At 38.4% G+C, this 23349-nt stretch overlaps 1 protein-coding gene across 1 annotated transcript; it reads left to right on the top strand.

The window, feature by feature from the left end:
- Nucleotides 1–181: 181 nt before the first annotated feature.
- CAAP1 (caspase activity and apoptosis inhibitor 1) lies at nucleotides 182–19767 on the top strand. The gene is made up of 6 exons (XM_080636557.1): nucleotides 182–389; nucleotides 1162–1362; nucleotides 2430–2514; nucleotides 3532–3607; nucleotides 13786–13856; nucleotides 18649–19767. The coding sequence occupies exons 1-6, from the start codon at nucleotides 261–263 to the stop codon at nucleotides 18990–18992; spliced, it is 906 nt and encodes a 301-aa protein (XP_080492683.1). The 5' UTR covers nucleotides 182–260; the 3' UTR covers nucleotides 18993–19767.
- Nucleotides 19768–23349: the final 3582 nt, after the last annotated feature.

Below are 23349 nucleotides of genomic sequence, written 5' to 3'. Positions count from 1 at the left end.
GAAAAACATTACAGAAGCATCCCAAGACCGCTCGAGACCCAGGCAAGCGGAAAGCCCGCGGAGTGCGGGACCCTGGCCTACGCAGCCGCTACCCCATCGCAGCGGCGGCTCCGCATACATCAGCAGCCCCCGGAATAGGCTGCTCACATCCGCAGCCGCCGGAAGGGGCGGGGCACGCGGCTCGGCGGCCTGTGAAGGCTCCGCCGGAAGGCGAGCCGGTGGCTGTGCGTAGATGAGGAGTCGGCGGGCCCCGGGGGGGGATGCCGGGCAGGAAGTCCTCCCGCGACAAGAAGCGGCGTCGGTCGCGGTCCTGCTGCCCCGAGGGAGCCGTGGTGGACAGCGGCGACAGGAAGCGGCGAAGGACTGAGTCTAGCCACGGCGCTACAGAGGTAGTGCGGGAAGGAGGGAGGGAGGAGCAGCCTAATGCTGCTGTGTCTCTTCCGCCTCGAAATGAGAGGGCTCGGGCCGCTCCCGGCTGCCGTCCGCCCGTCTCCGTTCCGTGGCGTCCGGTGGTCGCTGCTGTTTGGCTACGACAGGGGCCGGGGGCAGGCGGTCGTGCCTTCTTCTCGGCCGGCGATTGCGTCCGGTGGCTGCCCGCACCGGTCACGCTCGGACAGAACACGACCGGTGGTAGAGACCGGCCGGTGCGGCCTCCGGAGTGAGGCTGGTCCGTGGCCGGACCTGGGTGTCGGTCTCTCCGAGAAGATGTAGGTGCGCCAGGACACACACTCGCGTGCCGCGCCCTCCTCAGTGAAGCGTGTGTGTTAAAGCGTGTTTCTGCCTGCAAATTATGAAATTACGGGTGTTACTGTACAGCAAATGAGAGATGGATTTCTGCTGCTTTAAAGCATGCTTTCACATATAAACAGCAGCTAGGTATTTGCAGCTAATATTTTCCAGAGTGTGTTTAAAAGTATGTTTCACTTCCTTAAGCTTTTAAAAGTTACTCTAACATAAGAATGGCTTCAATAACTGAAAGTGTAGCTTCTGTAATGCAGTTACCTTGCAAGCTAAAACGCTGTAGGGAAGTTCAGAAGCCCACCTTAAGATGCACCTTACGCTTATGAAGGGAAAACTATTGCAAGCATGAATGAGGCTGTAGGTTTCCTTCTGCAGTTCACTAAAAAAGGGAGAAACACTACTTGTTCTCTTTTATTATAGGAAGCAAAATGCAGTGTGCCATCTGGAGAAAAAGTGGAAGAAGCTGATCAACTCAGTGATATAGAAGAAGGAGGACTAGATCTCAGTGTATCACTCAAACCCGTCAGTTTCTACATCACAGACAAAAAAGAAATGCTTCAACAGTGTTTCTGTGTCATAGGAGAGAAAAAACTACAGAAGATGCTCCCTGATATTTTAAAGGTAGTGAAATACAATTACCTTTTGTATATACCTTTTATATACCTTTTTTTACAAGCTTGAATGCTTGTGTAACAAAGCACATTTATCTCTCACATGTAGTGGATTTCCAGCTTAAAAGCTGCCTGTATATTTCTTAAACAAATGCCTTTGATATTTGTTCATGGCTTTGAAAGTGAGACTTTCTTAAGATTCGATATAGTTACTTCAGCTTACTTCTTCTGGTGCTCAGCCATTTCTGAACTGTAGGCTGCATATTTGTATACTGTCTGTCTCTACTGGTTAGTTAAATGAAAAAGGAATTTCATAATTGTGTGGATTCAGTAGTGTTGTTCACTAATAGATATGTTGATTTCTTAATGAAAGCTTGATTTCTGTTTGTGTCAGCTGAATTTCTTTGTATGGCATTAAATTAAAATCTGAGATGAGGCAATAAAACCCCTTCTTGATAAATAGCTTCTGAAGTTGTAACTTCTGTAGATTTTGGCGGTTGTGTTCTTAGTTTTACTGGCTTAGTACATGTGCCCTTTGAGTCTTGTGAACTGCAGGACTTGGTTAGGTTAGGTTACTAGCCTGTACAGAAGAAGCTGCAGACAAAGTGGCACCTGCAATACAGGTGTTTGTTAATAGTTTTTAAAATGTTGTTGCTTAATTATGTGATTCACCTGCTCCCGAGTGATGGGGAATTAGGACCAAACAGGGCTATAGTTCTTTGGTGTTCTGTGCTTCAGACACATGGCCCAATATTTCTACTGTTCAGTGTTGCAGCTGCAGTAAAAACTCCCAAGCCATAGGTCAAGTAACTGATACTGTGTATTGCTTCCCTTCCTTACCACTATCCCAGAAAAAAGCATACACACTATTTTTGGTGGTTGTCAAAACTGAAACACCTACCTGGTGTTCTTCAGCAGTTCTATCAATGCAGGTCAGAATAGGGAGGGGACTTGCATTCTGAGTTAACTCTTCATTCAACACAGTTGGAGTGCTATTTACCATGATTACTCTTTTATTCATGATTACTCTTTCCTCAGAAATTTTTAGTAGTTTGCGATCTGTCTTATCTGTCTTAGAACTGTTCCATGGATGAAATCAAAAGGCTTTGCTTGGAGCAGTTGGAGCTGTTATCTGAAAAAAAGCTGTTGAAGATACTTGAAGGTATGAATGAAACTTCTAAGTGCCACTGTACCCCAGAGAATAGTCTGCTTTTAAACTGGATTTTTCACTCTCTTTCTAGTTACTTTATGAAGACATATATGCACTAATAAGTATATATTACTTATTATTACTTACACATATTAGTATACATATGTATGTTAGTATTATGTATATACACCTGCTAATAGCATATATGGGGGGGGTGTATATGTATATATGCTGGCTTTGACCTTTTAAGCCTGAATAAAATTGTCCATTGATTTAGAAACTATTCAGAACACATTCAGAAAACAGTAGTATAAGCTTGTTTTCTTTAGTACCCAAATGAAGAGCAAAGCTTTTGACTCACTGGAAAAAAAAAAAACCAACAAAACAACAAAAAACCAGACCTAGGAGTGTAGAGGTATTGTTTGCAATCCATTAATTTAGATAAACTGACATTAAATTGCTTCCTGATTCTCTGCAGGGAAATCTGCATAACTGCAATACCAGTTCAGTTACATTAGCAATTGTCCTAGGATATTCGGTGTAGTTAAAGGATTCTGGGTGGATCCCTCTGCTCTGCTGAGGCAAATGGTTCATGTACTTAAATTAAGGATATGACATTCCAGCTTTTCAGTATCTTCTTGAACTTGCTATTTGAGGGCTCTAGAATTTATTTGTAAACATATTCTGCCTTCTCAATGAAGTGGAACTCTTTGAATCTTGAATGTTGCAGAGTACCTTCTATTATTTTTGTCTCCTGTGCTTTATTTTTAGTGTCTATAGTATTGTACTAGCAATGTCTATTCTGTTGGGTATTTTCATAATACCATAGGACTGAAAATGCCAGCCATATGGCTAGCAGAAAACTCACAAATAAGGTTTTTGGTTTTGATTAAGTCTAATTTTAGAGCATCTGCTTTAACCGAGGAGAAGAAACTTTTGCTGATTGCAGTCATTAAGACTAAGCCTAACTATATAGCATTAATTATATCATCTGCTTAAATTTTCATGTTTGAAATTGTGTATATCTAGGGAAGATTGGAGCTGATTCTGATCCTGAAGAGGAAACAGATGGAAGAGGCAAGACTGGAGGTGAATCAGTCAGTCAGTGAGTAAAAGACAAAACATTGAATTTAAGATTATTGAACAATGCAGTCGTTTTTTATGAGAAGTGATCAAATGTAACATTGAAAGACCTGGTCACTATATCCTTGGCTATGTAATTACTTCAGTTGAATGACAGTGAGCTGTGATTGCTAGCAAGCGCTAAACTATAAAGTGACTTTGTCACTTTATAGTGTTGTCAGAAGCATGTAACTGGGTTTCATAGCGGTTTTACTGTCCCCTAGCTGAGTTGTGGTAGTTGAACATGTGCACACTCCTAGCCTGCAGGAGAAGTGAATTAATATGGTTTAAGTTAACGCTCTTTCAGTGAGATAAAGCAGGTTAAGTAGCCTTTTCCCACTTAGGTCAGCGAATTGTTTATTTTCAATTCAGCTGAGGTGTATCACTCCTCTTCCACTCTTCCGTTCCTTCATTCCTGACCCAATTGAAGCAACATCAACACTTGCCTGTTCCCATGTTCTCAGTCAGGGATAGAATCATAGAATAGTTAGGGTTGGAAAGGACCTTAAAATCATGTAGTTCCAACCCCGCTGCCATGGGCAGGGACACCCCACACTAAACCATGCCACCCAAGGCCTCATCCATGTTGTAGAATGTCTAGAGTTTCAAGAACAGAAGCTTCTAGTTTCTTGGTTTTAGGTTGGCATTTGTCAGTTTTGTAAAGGCCAGTACTTTATAACCTTTTCTTAAAATACTTGTCTGTTATTTGAAGGCAAGTCTTTTGTAGTATATTGCAAAGTCACTTTGTTGAATAGGTGAACACATTCCAACAGTTTCTATAGAAGTAGTGAAGGGAAAAAGAAGGTTACTAGTTAACACCCCCAATTTTTTGAGTCTAACTTGTTTGTAAAAGACAAAATAAAAAGCTTTTACGTTGACCTGATTGCAGTTGGTCCACTGATTCAGCGCACAAACTGGATAAACCTCTGACACAATGCAAGGCAATATACCAATGTTAGGCACATTAAAGTTCCTTGTAGTTGCTGGTTTAGTTAGTTCATTTAGGTGTACCAAATAGAAACAAATGGTTAGGAAAGGTGGTGATAATAATCCATAGTTCACATTCTGGTCAGTATTTTTGATTTAAGGGACCTGGTTTCTGATCCTGTCTTTGATTCAGAGCAAGTTATAAGGTTATTGAATGAAGTAGTTTTTCTTTGATCGCATCTCATCATACAAATATACTAGCAAATGGAATGATAGTAAGTTAAGTGGTTTCAGTTTTTCTTGTGTGATAGCTTTAATACTTTCTGGCACTATTTCTTCTGGCGTTCCATTTAAAGCTGATTTGTGACTGTACTTCCCTTACTTCCAAGCTTACGTGATCTGTGAGTGGTGTCAGTACACCCGTTTATGTAGATTAATTTTCTTATTTTTGGACATTGCCCGCTGCTGGCTATTTTAAAAAAACAAAATTTAAAAAAAAAAAAGAAAAGGAAAAAAAAAGGCTAAATACCAGGTCTCTGTGTAAAGAAGTCTTTGTTAAATGACTGATATTTTGCCAGTAAATTTCTAACAAAATGAGAAGACAAACTTGGCTGAGGAAACCATGAAAAATGCCCCAGGATTTTGATTTTTGGAGAAATTATATGATTTCTTTAAGGCCTAATTCACAAGCTCTTTACTGTTGCGAAATACATTAAATATTCTTGACTTTAAAGAGGTATGGCAGGATTAGTGCTGCTGGATTTCAGGAGGGCAGTTCCATGGCTGCATAGTTCCATGGCTGCAAGGTGTTTCAAAACTACTGTTGAGACATGTATTTATGACAGTAGATTGAGTGAAGTCTTGCTTATATGCATTACTTTCTAGTAATGATTTGAGCTACTAAAAGCCTAAGAAGGGGAAATTGTTATTGACAATTAATGGGTTAAAAAAAAAAAAAAAAAGGAAAGCAAGAGTGATTTACTTTTTTTTTTTTTAAATAGCAGGTATCAGAAGATACTAAATAACCCAGTTGCCTGGGGCAAGTAGGAAAGTTCCAGGAAAACACATCCATAGGATATAAATTGCAGTTTGGGAATCTACTGGTTTTATGTTGCATGAATAATATTCCAGGTATAAGCAGTGAGTAAACCAAAGTGAGTTGGTGGTGTTTACCTTTTCTTGTAGCTGTGTTGAGGTACAGCAGAATTAAAACTGACCAAGTTCTTTAACCATTGCTGCAGTTACCAAAACCTGACAAAGCTAGGTCACCTTACGTTGCAGATGAAAGATGGGAGGAGTAACTGAGAGCAAAAATAGGAAATTATGTTTAAAAATGTAAAAAACTGAGAGATATTGATCAAAGTTATAGAGCAGATTGCTTCCTTTGACAAACAGAATAGTTGAGGTGCCCCTTGTTCTTTTATCTCTGTCTCCACCCTGACAGTTTAATATTTCAGACCCAACCAAGCTGGTCAGGCAAGATATGTTGATGTAGGAATTGTGACTTTCTTCCCCTTACAATGCAGTGGGTGAAAAAATAGTACTGCTACACAGATGGGTGCCATCTCAGAGCCTTGTCTCGTAGGTTCAGCTGTGTTAGCTTTAACAATTAAAAAAAAAGGGAAAGCTGCTTGGATGATAGAGAAATAAAGGGATAGGAAGAAGTAGGTGAAATGAGGAATATTAAGGTTTTATGTTAATCATTAAGTGCAGTGCTCAGTAAGTAAAGCAGTATTACACTTTTACAACTGTAAAATTCCACAAGCCCTTTTTACTAAATAGGTCTAATCTTTTGGCATTTAGGTTAACTTTTATCGTAACCTCTCTGTAAATAAATGTAAATGCAAGTTTGCAAAACTTCAGAAAACTTGTGTTTCAGCCAGAACAGAAACAAGTCAGTCAGTAGGTAGTGAAGCTAAAGATGCAAGAGCGAACAAATAGGGAAAACCACATTGGTAAGCTAAACTTTGCTTGTTTGTAATCGTTATCACATTTTTAATTATAACCTGAGTTTAAATGGGTAAATTTGTTTGCCCTGGAAGAAAGAAGACTTTTCAGAATTAAAAAGGCAGTTTCTTTTTTTTATTCTTACTGCTTGTTCTTCCTAGTTTGTCTTCATTACTTGTTTTCTTGTAAATGAAAACTTTTTTCTGCATTTTATCAATGACACAACATTAAAGCTTTTTTGTTTAAATACAGCTTGTCTTAGTTGTTTTCATGGACATGTAAACATGGGAGGGGAGAATGTGAAAAGCAGATGGTACTCAAGTAAAAAATTTAACTGATTGGAAACATCAGTTTATTTCTTTTAATCTTTTATAGTTCCTTAAAAAAATCAATGGACTTGTACCTTCAGCAATCTATATATCAGTAGAAATGCAGAAATCTTAAATTAATACATCTGAAGAAATTACAAGTGTCACAAGGGTATTAAAAAATTCAGGCTTTCTTAGAAAGGTGTAGTTTGACCATCCCTCTTCCCGCTGCCTTAGGGACTTACCTGTCTAAACACCAGCTTCCTGTCTGTACCATCTAAAAGGAGCAGCGATTTAGTTTCTTCAGGTGCAGGGAAAATTGCAAAATGCAGATCTTTATGTGAAGCTGTCCTGGGTTCAGCAGTAGCAGTCATTTTTTCTCCTTCTTAGTAGCTGGTGCAGCGCTGTGTTTTTTACTTTTGGCCTGGGAACAGCGCTGATAATAACAGTGTTTTTCGTCACTGCTCAGATGTTTAGTCTGACCAAGGACTTTGTGAGTCTCGTGCTCTGCCAGGGAGGAGGGGAAGCCGGGAGAAAGCAGAGACAGGACACCTGACCCAAGCTAGCCAAAGAGATATTCCGTACCACAGCACGTCGTGCCCAGGATGTTGAACTGAAAGTTCCCAGAAGGGCTGGCTCACTGCTCAATCGGGCTGGTTTTCGTCAGGTGGTATTTTATTCTCTTCCCTTGTTTTTTCCCTTATCATTATTATTACTGGTGGTAGCAGTAGTGGTTTGTGTTATACCTTACTTACTGGGCTGTTCTTATCTCAACCTGTGGGAGTTACATTCTTTTGATTCTTTTCCCCGTCCCTCCAGGAGCGGGGGAGGTAAGGAAGAAAGGGCAGGGTGGGGGAGTGGACTGCGTGGCTAACTTGATGACAGGGTTTAAACTATGACAGAAGCTTTGGATGGTATTGCATCTGTAATTGTAAATTGAACATTGAGCCTTCCTTTTTCTAATGCACATATCCTCATTCTGACAGCAGAACTGGAAGTCCTGAGGCTTAGTCCTAAATTTAAGCTCTATAAAAGTTTCACATGCTTCCATTAGCATGTAAAACACTTGCTCTGTTATTCTGTCGCTAGCTGCTTCCTGAGTTAAACACTAGAAATCCTGGAATAAGCCGACAAGAGAACTGAAGAAGCAGGGCAGGTGTTTGCCAATAACTGTAAATTGCTGTTACAATAGATATGCTTTGTTACTTCAGCTTTGTGTAGATTTTTGGTTATGCAGTTCTCGGATTTTTGTTAGTGTTTCTGTGTTACTGTCTGCAGTGGTATATTGTTAAACCAAGAGAATTGTTGTATGCCACGCTTCCGAACTAAATGACAGATAATTAATTGAAAAGAGTTGGCCAGTTCATGTCCTACAAAATGAAGAAGGCATTCTTCCATCTCATTCAAAAGATATTAGCATGCTTTTGAGCCGGTTTTTTCCTGTTTCCTGAATTGGCTCTTTAAATACCCTCCAACAGAAGGACTAAGTAAATTATTTGTTGTAGTAACAAAACATATAGTAAAAGAACAAGCATGCTAGTATTGTTAGTGATCATATATTCTTGTGTATAAAGTGAGCAAATTATCTTTTGCTTTGAAAATCTAATGTGCTTATTTTTTTTTACTGTGTGAAAGTTTACAATTTAATATTCACTCTTTCAAGAGTTCATAGGCTTTTTTGTGCTTTGCAGTCATGAGTCCAGTATTGCTTGTTTTGTTTTAGAAAGATTAGTATTTTAAAGGCGTGCCTTGTTTTAACATGTTTTGCTGCTGGGTACTGGGCTGTTCCAGCATGCAGTTGTCTTCTGATATTTACACCTTTAGGACAATTTGATTATCTTCGTCATTTGGAATCACTGGAACAATAGGCTACGTGAGTCTCTGAACAGATATATCTGCATTTGGCATCTGTTCACCATCTTGTGTTCTGGTATCTTCAAACTTCACCTGTAATCAGACTGATGGACATTTCATAACTCATTAAACTGTTTAATTAGCATCTGTCATTTAGGATACCTTTCCTGAGGACCACTGCTTCCTAAGGGCTTTTTTCTGGGTTTTTTTCAGTTTTCATTTGTCCTGGAAAACTACCCTTAGAACTGAAATTTTCCAGAAGCTTATGAGGACTTGGGACTCAACTAGAAATGTTTTTTAGACTTGGAACTGCAAAGACAAATTTTAGTTTAGGAAGGTACATAATCATTATGCCAAAAATAGCAGAGATACTGATCTCAAGGCTCACTCCAGAGATTTAGAAGTAAGTTTCTTAACAACAGTTAAAAGCCCTGTAAGGAAAGTCTCAGCATGAGTGTATCTTATGTTGTCAGACTGTCTTCATGCATGGTACATTAAGATACATTTTTCTGTCACAGAACTTTTCCTCCTGGTCTCTGACAACACTTATGCTACTGAAGGCTGGTATCCTAGTGACCAACCAGTGTTGCAGTTTTAATCCTTAGCTATCCACTCTTCTGACCAGTACCCCTTTTCCTAACCTGTGCTGCAGTTTTACCTCACTCTTGCTGGAGTTGCACCCAACCACCCTCAAACCTAGATTTCTTTGTCAGCTGTGCAGATTTCTGGAAGTAATAGGTTCTATACAGAATCCATGTATGTGAGCCCAGGTGAACACTGCACTAGTGTGGAGCATGTCAACGTGAAAAGCTAGCATAAGGCAAATAGATATTCATAGTATTTGTCACCAATGAACTGTAGTAGTTAGCTTCTTTCTGCTGAAAAGAACATACTGTGCAAATGTTTTTCTGTTAAAAAAAAAAAAAAAATGCTGAGTCTGTCTCTTGAAAGAGTGACTTTGAACTTAACTGTTATCCTGAGGGGGAAATAGCTTTAAAGACTGATAAGAATATGGAGATACAAATCACTGTGATCACTTATGAGCATGGCATGGAAGAGGGTATTAAATTTGTATGCTGGTATGCTGTATCTTAATTTTAGGTTAATACATCTGCTGCTGCCATTGTTTGAAGACATGATGTTTTACTACCCATTCTTAACCCTATATGCAATATAGATAATTAGGACAAAAAGTATTTTTACTAACAAATTAAACAAGGTTAACAAGACCAAAACTAAACTGAACTGAAATGTTTCTGCTTGGCCACAAGATGGTGCAGAATGCCTGCCTGTTAAATGAAGTAGTGGAAGTTCACCAGAAATACAGTCCAATCCAATCAGTTTGGAAGGAGTAAAATGTGCTATAGGAGTACTTTTGGTTAAAAAGATTTGCTGACATATGTTCCTTAAAAGAGTATGTTTTGGGCAATCCTGAAATGCTCTTCCACAGCGTCCCATAAAGACCCCCTTCCTCGTGTAGACAGTAATACCCTTCAGTCTATAAAGTGATTTCTCTAGCTGACTGTTCTTACAAGGTTTTATTACCAGGAGGATGGGCTGGTTGCTCTCCTTTCACAACCCTAGGAGCAGTTCAGGTAGGGTGGTCCCTCTACACTGGTGAAGTTACTTGAGGTGCTCTGCTTGCCATTTTCTTGGGCTCCTTGCTGGGTCTTTGTGCTTATGGTGGCTCACCATTAAATGGATAACCTAATGGACAGGACAGTACAATGGAAAACTGAGTGAGATAAGCCTTGACAAGTGACAAGAGACCCAAAACCTGAAATTCCTGGGAAGATGTGCTGTGATTGCGTCATGGCCAGATTTAGTTGGTGGTCTGTGCTGGCAGCTGGCCTAACCCCACTCAGTAGTGGAGGTGGGTAGAGAAATGTTAATATCCAAGAGTCCGGCACTGTATTATAGCAGAGGACCAGCAAAACTTTGGTCGTAAGCTGTGACTTGGCACTGTGAATACTGAGAGGGTGTTTCCCCTGGTATAGGCTGCACAGGCTAACTGAAGTATCACAGTATCACAGTATCACAGTATGTTAGAGATTGGAAGGGACCTCAAAAGATCATCTAGTCCAATCCCCCTGCCAGAGCAGGAACACCTAGATAAGGTCACACAGGAATGTGTCCAGGCGGGTTTTGAATGTCTCCAGAGAAGGAGACTCCACAACCTCCCTGGGCAGCCTGTTCCAGTGTTCTGTCACCCTCACTGAGAAGAAGTTTCTTCTCAAGTTTAAGTGGAACCTCTTGTGTTCCAGTTTATACCCATTACCCCTTGTCCTATCATTGTTTGCCACTGAGAAAAGCCTGGCTCCATCCTCGTGACACTCCCCCTTTATATATTTATATACACTAATAAGGTCCCCCCGCAGTCTCCTCTTCTCCAAACTATAGAGACCCAGCTCCCTCAGCCTTTCCTCATAAGGGAGATGCTCCACTCCCTTAATCATCTTTGTCGCCCTGCGCTGGACTCTTTCCAGCAGGTCCCTGTCCTTCTTGAACTGAGGGGCCCAGAACTGGACACAATATTCCAGATGCGGTCTCACCAGGGCAGAGTAGAGGGGAAGGAGGACCTCTCTCGACCTACTGACCACCCCCCTTCTAATACACCCCAGGATGCCATTGGCCTTCTTGGCCACTAGGGCACAGTGTTGGCTCATGGTCATCCTGCCATCCACTAGGACTCCCAGGTCCCTCTCCCCTACACTACTCTCTAACAGGTCGTTCCCCAACCTATATTGGAACCTGGGGTTGTTCCTGCCCAGATGCAGGACTCTACACTTTCCCTTGTTATATTTCATCAAGTTTCTCCCTGCCCAACTCTCCAGCCTGTCCAGGTCTCGCTGGATGGCAGCACAGCCTAAAGTAGTCTCAGTTAACTGTGACCACAGGGGGGTGTGTATTGGAGCAAAACTTTCCCTCACAGCCTGTCCTCTGTTTGATCTACTTAACAACTTGAACATAGTGATATCATGTTCAAGTCTAGTGATTGTGCAATGTTCCTTTTCCCCCATAACAGTGGGGAGATTTGAGACTCTTGTTAACATGTCTAAACCACCCTATACAGCAGACCTTTTTATTTGTTCAACACATACACACAGAGATACCACATACAGCAGACAAATTTTATTTGTTGGATTCATGGGTTTATTTTACATCGAATGAGTGAGGGCTATAATCCATCCTGCAATGCCTCTGGCCTTTGTAATACAAGACTGATGACTAGGATAGAAAACAAATTAGCAAACTCTCTTTTTAAGAGGCAAAGTTGAAATAATTTTCAGAAGGGGTTAGCCATACATATAGAACTTTCTGCTCAGCACAGCTATTTGAACATCTAGTTGTATCCATTCTTTCTCTTTCAGCCCTGCCTTGGAATGGAAGTTCCAACAGGAAATAAAAGGCTGTTGTCCTGGGTTCAGCAGTAGCAGTCACTTTTTCTCCTTCTTAGTAGCTGGTGCAGTGCTGTGTTTTTGACTTTTGGCCTGGGAATAGTACTGATAAAACTGATGTTTTGAGTTGCTGGTCAGAATGTTTAGTCTGACCAAGGATTTTGTGAGTCTCATGCTCTGCCAGGGAGGGGGATAAGCTGGGAGGAAGCAGGGACAGGACACCTGACCCAAACTAGCCAAGGAGGTATTCCATACGACAGCACGTCATGCCCGGGGATGTAACTGGAAGTTACCCGAAAGGGCACGCGCTGCTCAGTCGGACTCGTTTTCGTCAGGTGGTATTGTATTCTCTTCCCTTGTTATTTCTCTTATCATTATTATTATTGGTGGTAGCAGCAGTGATTTGTGTTGTACCTTAGTTACTGGACTGCTTTTATTTCAACCCGTGGGAGTTACATTTTTTCGATTCTCCTCCCCATCCCTCTGGGGGCGGAGGAGGGGGAGTAGAAACTGTGTGGCTGACTTGCCGACTGGCTTAAACCACAACAGCTGTACATTTCTGTTTCTTTACTTAAGGTGCCGAAGATTCAGAAGTCTTTCTGGGTGCTGTGTGCTACACATTCTCCTTTATTATTCCATGCTGCCATACACATTTATGTAGCAATGGGTACAAAAAGTGGGAGAAATAGAAGAGTCTATTGATTTGTAATGTTTGCTACTACAGAAAGGGAAATAGCAATCAAAATAACTCTCTCTCAAACCAGGATGGCTAAAAGTATTTTGGTGTTCTTCCTCCTGACACAGTGATTGGACACCTTAAAAAAAAAAAAAATCTTTGAAAGCATAGGGAAAATAAATCTGTATTCAATTTTAGGAAAATCCTTCAGGTCATTACAGAAAAAACCCAAGTGTTAAAGTCATTATATTTACATCTGTGTTACCAGAATACTGCTATCCTTTTTATAGTGCTGTTTAGCTCCCACAGCATAGTTGCATTGATTCCATATTAATACGTATGAAACCAGTGCCGCACCAATATTTAGGGTGGGAAATTGTCAATTCAGTTGTCAAAATGCTCACTAAATGTGACCATCAGACTCGTCCTGTGATTCTGGTTCCTTCTGCCTTCCTTCTTCCTGTATATTTCTCAGTATTTTCACAGTTTATGTAACTAGTTTGTGCAAAATATGTGAAGGCATGAACACTTCATAAAAGTATCTCTTCCTCATTTGTTGTATAAAGCAGTTGAAACTTTAGAAGTCAAGGGTAAAAATCCTGAAATAGAAGAAATAAGAGAAATGCAGATACTGAATACAATCTCAGTTGAGTTGCGCTTCTTTCTAAAAAGAGTGCCTTTGTGAAACTATGAGGTTGTGATGTAGGAGAGGTGGATGGTTGTGGGATGATGGTAACTTCATGAAAATAGCTTCTTGATTTCAAAAGTAAACAGCAAACACTATATAAATGCAATTGAAATGATAGGTTTTTTCAAGTCATTCAACTGTGTGACTATTTATTCTGAGTTTTAGAGAAAAGCTCCTTAAGGGACTTGTGGTGAAGATTATTACTCTGAAAGGCCAGGGCATAGTGGAAATATTTGCTTTAATTTCTCCAATTAAGTTTCACATAATTTCCACATAATTTCTTCAATTAAAGTAAATATTTCTTAGAAAGTTCTCTTAAATTTTAAAAGGTGTAGATTAAAATGTTTTCTTACTTGTTTCCAGACAGGACAACAGTATAGACTCTACTTCCTGTCTCAGAGAAGACAAGCTGGAAAGTCAGGAATCAAAACAAGGTATGTAGTAGAGAAAGCTGAAAATCTGTTTTCTTGCTGTTGGGCTGGGGCTAATTCCATGTAAGTGACAGCTCTATTTTGAACAGTAGCTGCAATCTATTGTAGTTGCAAGAGAAGCACCCTCTTAGAAATCAGCTTGCATGGGGTTACAACATCTCCCTTGGGACCAATTTCAGAAAAGGTGAAGGGAACATTGAAGAAGACATTGTAGTAACTTTGGCTAGAAGCAAATTGCAGCTGTTCGAAATTTGCTACTTTAGCTTCTAAAACATATCTGACGCTTTTGTGAGGCTCGTTTAGCTCTTCATATCTAGTTTTTCAGCTGAAGAGAAACTTCAGTAATTTCAGTTTCTTGGTACAGGCAATTGCTAATACTGCTATTACTATTTGCTGTATTTTTTTAGAGTCAGTTTTGCTTTCTGTTGAGATGATCAGAAGAGTCGACAGTACTCTGTTTTGATATTCATAGAAATCCATTATATAATAATTTTTTGCCAAAGGACTGCTTGTAATTTTGTTCAGTCTTAGTATATGGTACCTTGCTTGCTTTGACTGCAGAGCTAAGGTCCAATGGTATGGTGCTTAACACCCAACACTCCCAGTAACTGACATATTTTTACTTGAAGTTAGTGCCAGGGGAAGTGCACACTTAAATCTTTGAATCTCTGAGGATGAACGTTGTCTTGTATATTTTCTCTTTTTAAATGCAAAAATGTAGTGGGTGAGATACTCAGAAACTACAATGATTGAAAGAACAGAAAATGCAAAAGCAGGTAAGTTAGTGGTGCACATTTGATTACGTGCTGCATCATGAAACAGTTTTCCTAAACTGCAGCAGTATTTGTTATATTCCAGTCATTAAATCAGCACTGTGTAACAACTGCCAGTATTATTTTCTTGCACAAAGCACTAGAATTGTAGGTGTTCTGTCTCAGTCTGTTTATTTTCGTTTAGACGAGCTGTATGCAGTAACATCAGAAATAGCTTTTCCAATCAAAGAGTTTTGCAGACTCTTCTAAGCTATATTCTCTCCTGCAAATATCGAACATTATTTGCTTCCTGCAGCTCCTGTTTTACAGTTCAGAATGTTGTCTAAAAGATGTCTCTTGGAATAACTTTGTAAAAAATGTTGGGTTTTTTTTCTGAGTAGTTAGTGAGGGGAATTAAACAGAGAGGAAAGAGTCAAAAGCATCAAAATTTTTAGGAACAGGTTGTTATGGCTTCGTGAGGAATGCTTTAGGTGTTGCTTGTTGTACTATATGGACTGACCAGACAACTGACAGGTTTGCTGCAGATCTCTTACTTTTGTATTATGAAAGGGAATTGATGACTGCTGTAGGTGATTGCTTCATTGTTTTTTATGACTTAATCAACCAGAGTATCATGATGGCTTTGGGCTGTAACAGTGGCTCCACTCAACATGTTAGCTTTAAAGAGCTTTGAGAACCAAAATTCATCCCTATGAATTTAAAAATGTAAATCGTTCTGCTGAGCTGCAGCCTGTTATGCTTTGCGAAAAAAAAGAAAATGAGAGGGTAAGCAAAAGTGGATAAAATAAAATTAAAAAAATGGAATTAAGTGTGCTAAAATAATTTTGCAACTGTAGCTGAAGAAAAAATGAAAAGTTATCAAAATGAAAAAGATGATGAGAAATATGAACCATGATCTTTATCACTGGGTAAAACCACACTGCAAAAGAGGGAAATACAGCCTACCAGCTAATTGAAGATCTGTAGGCCAATGAGCTTGTATGAGTGCAGTATTATACATTTTTGGAGGCAGTATTTCTAAATTGAAACTGAAATGCCATGAAAAATCATAGCCTGTGATCAGGAGTGAATATGTGAATATCTTTAATCCTGAATCAATAAAATCCTTGGAGTTAGTTTTAAAATGTTACTGTTGCTTATAAAACCAATTTGAGATTTTTTGACTAGAAAATAAGAACTAGTTTGCTTGCCCGCCTCTCTCTCTCCCATCCCCTCATTACTTCCTTTTTTTTAAGCAGAAAATGTGCATGAATAGCTTTCTTAGTAGTCAGTATTGATTATTTTTTTTCCCCACACCTTCAGCATAGCAAGAATGTCATAAGCCCCAAGAAAAATAGATATTTTCTAAGGCTTTTGTGCACTGCTAATGAATTAAATGCATGCTTGTACCAAAAGGCATTCTAAAATATTTTAAAAGAGAGTAGTATTTTTCTAAAGCCTTACTTAGCTTTCTTTTAAAAGTGGTCTCTTTTTAAGGTTGGTTGATTAAACTGATTTTGAACAAAGAATTTAATTTTTCTAATCCATATTCTACTGTTATTCTTGTACAACAGCTTCCACCTATTGTGAGGGGCTTGCACAAAAACTCAAGAAAAAAATAAAATCACTATGTGGATGGGGAGGTTTTCTTACACTTCACATTTGTGTTTTCTTAAAGTCTCACATTTATTTTGTTGCATTTTTAAATATTTCCTGTATAGTAAAATACAGTGCAACAGTAGTGTAAACCAAGGACTTCTAAAAATGTTGTTTCTAATATCCTTTATTCCTTTTTAAAGGATTGTTTGTCTTGTATCTGAAACTCATGTCAAAAGTACATTCTTACTGAGAGGAATTATTAAAAAAATTTTGAGAAGTTTTCCAGCAGTAAAACATGTGTGAGCATCTTGAACAAAAAAGCCACTGATAGGAAGATAATTATAGGTATTAAAACCATAGGTTCCTGCTGTGGTAGATTGCATTGTCAATGGTTTTTTTATATTCTTTGAATGTCAGCAAGATTGTGACTGCAGGCTCTTAAAAAAGAGCAATTCTCAAAGGAAGTACTTGCTTGGATTTTGAGTGTATAGATTGTTTTGTTGTTGATGAGCAGTCCTTGTAAATCTCTACTTCTGCCTTGCAGATTTGAGGTTCAGGAACTCAAAGGTATGGGTTGATGAAAGTAACAGTTAAAAAAAAAATAAAATCAACGGTTCGATGAAAGGGAATCTTTTAAAGCCGGATGTCAACACACTAATTTTAAGAATCAGTCACAAAATTATTTAGACTAGAAGGAACTGTTCTGAGATCATTTAAGCTGATGCTCCTGCTGAGCCAGGTCAGCTAGAGCAGGTTGATCAGGACCTTGTGCAGTTGAATTTTAAATATGTATAAGAATGGAGACTCCCCAACCTCTCCGGGAAACCTACACTGGTGTTTAACCACCCTCAAAGTCTAGAAGTTAAGTGTGTTCAGATGAAATTTCCTGTGTTTTAATTTTTGCCCATTGCCATTAATCCTGTTAGTGAGCAGTGCTGAGAAGAATTTGGCTCCCTTGTCTTCATGCTGTCCCATATTTTCAAAGAAGAATTAAAGAAAATTTAAAAACCAGGTTTGCAATACTGTCTGAATATATCTTAAAGAATATTTTGGATATATAGAGAATTATTATAGACTAAAGTAACTTTCTCAGAATGGTTTGGGTGGGAAGAGACCTTAAAGATCATTTAGTTCAAACTCCCCTGCCACAGGCAGGGACATCTTCCACGAGACCTTATTGCTTCAAACCCTGTCCAGCCTGACCTTGAACACTGTCAGGAATGGAGCAACCACAACTTCTTTGGGACCTGTGCCACTGCCTCATCACCCTAAGAGTAAAGATTTTTTTCTTAATATCTAATCTAATTTAGTGTCATCTTAAACCAATCCTCCTTATTCTGTCACTATGTGCCCTTGTGAAAAGTCCCTCTCCAGATTTCTTGTTGGCCCCTTTAGGTACTGGAAGCTGCTCTAAAGTCTCCCCTGAGCCTTTTCTTCTTCAGGCTGAACAAGCCCAACTCTCTCAGCCTGTCTTCGTAAAGAATGTAAACTTTCTTTGAATCTTCATGGTAAGAAATTATATGTATTTCAAACCCACAGATATTTAGCTCTAGACTCCTGTTGTTAATTAAAGGGAACACAGCTATACCTTTGGATAGTGATACTACCTAAACCGATTATAAAGCTTTAGAATCAGTAACTTTACCATCATCTGATCTATAAATTGTTTGTTTTAAGCAGGAGCAAGTCCTACTGTAAGTTCCCATAGATGAAATGATTGGTGAAGAACTAATAATTTCTGAAGCCCATGTGTCAAAAGCAGCAGTCTCGCTGTAGCCAAGTTATGAGAACAGTTGCTCAGGTTCTCTTAAGAGTTTAGCCTTTTTTTAGTTGCACTGCCTCTTCTAATTTTTTTTTGTTTGTTTTAATAAAATTCAACTTTTACCCAGCGTTAAAAGTCAATGCCGTAACTGTGTTCATGTTTTTACTGAGTTAAATGTCTGAAAGACTTCTGAGAGATTCTGAATTGTAAGTGGAGTTTGTTTTACTACTGTAAAAAAGTACTCTGTTTAAAATATGTGAAATAGTTTTAAAGTGTCATTTCTAAAAGTACATTTTGAAAACTTTACTAAGTTTACTTTAACGATAAACAGTAATCAGTTTTGCACTGCAGAGTCTTCCTTGTGATAAAAAAACCTTGTGACGTTTTAACTGCGAAAATAGATCATGTAACTCCATAGGATGGAATAAATTTTCCTGGTACTGCTCCTTTGCTATACTGTGTGTTCTTCTAAATGGGCATAAAAATGCATTAACAATTGTCTAAATTAGATCAGCCTTAAAAGTTGGAGGAGAAAAAGAGGAGGAATTAGCTGTCTTAATTTCGTGAATCTTTTTTGCAACTCTTCATCTGCAGAGAAACACTTTAAGCAGAAGTGATATTATAAGTTGAAAGAAAATTGTTTCTGTTCGGCAGCTGTATGATTGTTACACTTGTGTTACAGGCAAGGGAGAAGATAGTGATGTCCTCAGCATAAATGCAGATGCATATGATAGTGACATAGAAGGCCCATGCAATGAAGAAGAAGGCCCAGATGTGCAAGAGAACACTGTCAGAAGTGGAGCCAGTCAGTTAGACGACCTTCAGAAGGACATTGAGAAAAGTGTGAATGAGATACTGGGGTTGGCAGAGTCCAGCTCAAAGGAGCCCAAAGCAGCAACCTTAGCCATTGCTCCATCAGAAGATGTTCAGCCATCAGCACAGCAGCTGGAGCTTCTGGAGCTTGAGATGAGAGCCAGAGCTATTAAGGCTCTGATGAAAGCTGGTGATGTAAAGAAACAGCCCTGAGATTGTTTAGATTAAATTTTCAGTATTTGTTTTGATGGATGTGATGTCTGTTATCCTCAGTGCTAACCTATGTTTGGGTTGAGTATAACATTCCTCAGTCAAAACCTGTTCTGTATCATGACCTGTGACTTAAGCCGCTGATAATTGGCTTCATTGCCTTTAGTGTGCTGCTTCCATGATGTCCACAGACAGAGTAGTTTGATGCTTCACTGAGATCAGATCTTTTTGTGTTGGATTGTCTCCTCAAGGAGTCACAGAGTATAGAGCTATACATATATATATATACCAGGAGCTTGCTGCCTTTCAGAAAGGTTAGGAAAATCAAGTTCTTTCTAACCCCATGGTTAGAAGTTGCCAGCTGTTTTGTTTGTTAACAACTTGTTCTACTATTTGAGAAATTTGATTTATATGTACTTGGTTAAAAATAACATTTTTAAGGGGTCTTTCATTGTGTGACTGCCTTCAGCAGTCTGTGATAGTATTTAAGATTACTTATTTCTCTTTGGCATCCACCTCATCATAACATAGGTATTCTGAGAAATGAATGATTATTCACTTAAAAGCATACTTAAATATTAGGGAGTTGAATTCCTAAAGGAAGAGATTTTTTTTCTTTTCAAATAAACAGTTGAACCATGTTATTTTTAAAGTTATGAAAGTGCCTGAAAGTGACAAATAGTGGATTTTTATACTGTTTGTCATGTAATTTTGTCACTCTGCTGTTTATGTCCTGTGTCATAACTGAAATAAAGAAAATGAGAGTTTTTTTCTTGACTGTGAAGCTTTTTTGCTATTTCATTTAATATTTAGGGCAACGCAGCAAATCAGACTATTTAGAAGACCTTGAGGTTTTTAACATTTAACTGATGTAGTTATGTCACCTGTAAATACGAAAATCCACCAAACTTCAGTATATATGCTTTTTTAGAAAGGACATTTATTTTATAAGGTTTTTAAATTATTCCACTTTTATCCATTTCAAGGGCATTTCTCTGAAAATTGTATTATAGGATTAATTTTCCTTCCATGATTTCTTACAATAATTAAAATAACTATGAATTTGTTTTGATTTAGTGCTGGTTTTATACTTGGCTGTTAATTAAAAGCATAGAATCATAGAATGCAAGAATGGTTTGGGCTAGAAAGGACCTTAAAGATCATCTGGTTCCAATCCACCTGCCATGTGCAGGGATGCCTTCCACTAGTCTGAGTTGTTCCAAGCCCCATCCAACCTGGCCTTGAACACTGCTAGGGATGGAGCATTTACCACTTCTTTGGGCAACCTCTTCCAGTGCCTCACCACTCACAGTGAAGAATTTCTTCTTTATATCTAACCTAAATCTACATTGTTTATGTTTGAACCCATTCCCCCTTTTCCTATTAAAATATTTGTGTTTTGTTTTTATGCACACATGCACAAATTGAGTTTGTTTTTTTTTTCCTTAGGTATGAAGTTTGCGAATCTGGTCCTTGTTAAGTGAAACTATTATATATTGTTAGTCCTGATTTTCCATTTGTTTTTACCTATAATGCAAATTAGATACTTAGCAGCAGTACCATAGATAATTTCCACATGCTATTTTGTAATATTACTCCAGATGTTCTATGCAAATATCATGTCTTTTTCATTTCCTCCCCTTGTTATCTTTCTTCCCTTTTTTTCCATTTAACCCCCTTTCCACCATTTTCCTTTCTTTTTTGGTCATCAAGTGTGTTGTCTTCAGTAGCAAGCTTGTATATTTCCTAGTCTTACTGAGTTCCTCTAGAATCAACACTATTGGGAATACAATGGTAGAAAAATAGTGCAGTGTAAGTTTGATTATAAACTAAAACCTGTATTAAATATAGCTGAGAATTACAGTGTTCATTTGCAAAATTATGGCAGTGACCTGAGTGAATTTCTCCTGACTATTAACGATGGCAGAAACATTTTTTATTTTTTAGCAAATGCAGGATGTAAGTTAGAATATATATATATCAAATTCCAAAGGTAACTTAACTGTGTGTGCGTGCTGTCTCTAGTTAATTTCACTTGGCTGTTTGGTGAACTTGTGATTTATTAGATTACAGGGAAACAAAAGCAGGTAATGAGAGACAGACAGCTGTCGAAACATGATGTGCTGTTCTTGTTATTTGTAGAGTCAGAGGCTAGTGGAACTATGGTTGACTGTAAAAATAAGTTTTACTGCTGCTATGCTTAGTTTCTTAAGGCAATGAACACTTCACTTTGCCTGCTGTGGAAACAAAAAATCTCACCTCAAGGACATTTGTTTCCTAGTCCTACTGTGCAAACAGTAGGAAAACTTATCCCCTATTGTCTGCCTCTCTCTTTCATGTCAGTGTTCATTTGCCAGTTCTACAGTGTGCCATAGCATTGATGAGGCTTGCAAAATCCCAAGCAATAGGAACAAACAAAAATCAGTCCTTAATATTGGAGTAAAATGTACAATACAGTAACAGTTGATTGAAAGAATAAATGTTTATAGAACTATATCTTTCGTTTGCTGCTGGCACTCTCAATGCTTGTGGTTTCATCACCCACCAAGGTGATTCCCAACTGACTGCATACTCCTGTGTGGCTCACATGTATTTTTGCCAACCACTGAAGTGTAAAAGGTTACTTAATGCAGAAGCCATATTTGGTAAAGGTGTTTTAGGACAGCTGGCTGCAAATCAGATTTAATTAGAAATTTATGTTTCCTGTGCCACCAGAATAACTTAGATAGTCAAATATACAAAGTCCATTCGGGGATTTTGTCAAACCATTCATTTGGCATCAAGGAATACGGCTAGGAAGACTAGATAAACTAGAGTGTAGTTCTCTTCCACTGCCTACCTGCTGGACGTATGTGGCATTTCTTTCTGAACTAAGCTTCGTTTACGTATTGACTTTCCAGATCACCTTTCAAAGTTCATTTTGTAGTATGCTGAACTCTCAAAGGTTATTATTTCAAGGTCTGTATCAAGAAGTTGTGTATGCTAACTTTAATAAGCACCATGACAAAGATGAAACAGGTTTACTATGCATCTGACAAAGAAGATTTGTAATTACAGCCTAATTAAATTTGAAATGAAAAGAGGAGAAGGATTCCAAGAAAATTAAATTAAGCTGTTTACAAAAATAAAAAATATGATTGTGATTGATTACAGAAGTGCTAATTCATTTGTAGTATATTGTACCATTGCTGCGTAGGTTAAAAACAGCTCAGATAAATTATATGGGTTCCTGCACTGATCTGTGTTACTGCATAGTTAAAAAAATCCATTTATATGGATTATATATAAATTACATTAACACATAATATTTAAAATGTGTTATACAACTATTTTGTTGTTCACTTCTAAATATCTCTTTGATTTTTCCTGGAAAAATAAAATTAATTTTTCTTTTGGAGGAAGAGTCAATTTGTTTGTAAAATGCAGTCATGAATTATTTATGAAACCTTAAAACAATTTTTATGGGTTTTTGATCAACCAGTTTGTTGGGAAAAAATATACACTGGGTGTTGGTCATCATGAGGAAAAAGACTGATTATATTCTGGGCTGCAACAGAAATATATTCTAATGGATTTTGTCTGTCCTTATAGATGAAGCACAGTGCTTTTTTTTTGAGGAGGAGAGTTGACTGTGCTTATATTAGGTTAAATAAAAAGGCGTGACTTCCCAGAGAGCCAAAAGTATCTACTATTTCTGTTCAGATGCTTTAACATTATTTTTGTGGTGATTTTATGGAGAATAATAATTCAAGATGCCACTTTTGAGAGACAAATCACAGGCATTTCCTCAGTAAAGAATTAGTTCTGTTTGTAACACTCTAGGTTATTTTGCTTATGAGGCATAGTGCCTTGCATAACTTTTCTTAAGCTGTGCTATAAGATTACAACAACATTATTTGTTGTTTAAAATTATTGTAATTATTAGTCACAGTGAATGATAGTTTTGATCACTAGCTTCAGGTTGCTCCTAAGTAGATACAAACGTAGAACGTAGGGGATCAAAGCATCTGTGTAGATGATTTGAGAAGCTGCAGTTCTACTGGAATACTGTTGACATGCAGTGTTAAACATGAGCGGCATGGCTCTGTGTTGTGAATCTCACCCACTGAGGCAGCTCGGTAGCATTCCTGCAGCCTTGTCTGTGTTTGCGGAAGCACAGTTTCACAGACAGCAGCCACAGTGCAGGGATCCTGTAAAGAGGCAATATGTCTCTTCACCAGCCGATTCCTTACGTGGTGGGGGCTTTAAAGATTGTAAATGGTTGCTTGGTTACTACTATTATTTTTAAAGTATTAGTCTACAAAAGCAGTTGTCTTTACTGAAGTTACTTCATTTTCGTCTGTGGGTAAGGCATGTCAAC

Source organism: Psittacula echo (assembly GCF_963264785.1).
Source record: "Psittacula echo genome assembly, chromosome: Z".
Taxonomy (NCBI): domain Eukaryota; kingdom Metazoa; phylum Chordata; class Aves; order Psittaciformes; family Psittacidae; genus Psittacula; species Psittacula echo.
The sequence above is the reverse complement of the archived record's forward strand: the minus strand, read 5'-3'. Positions and strand labels throughout refer to the sequence as shown.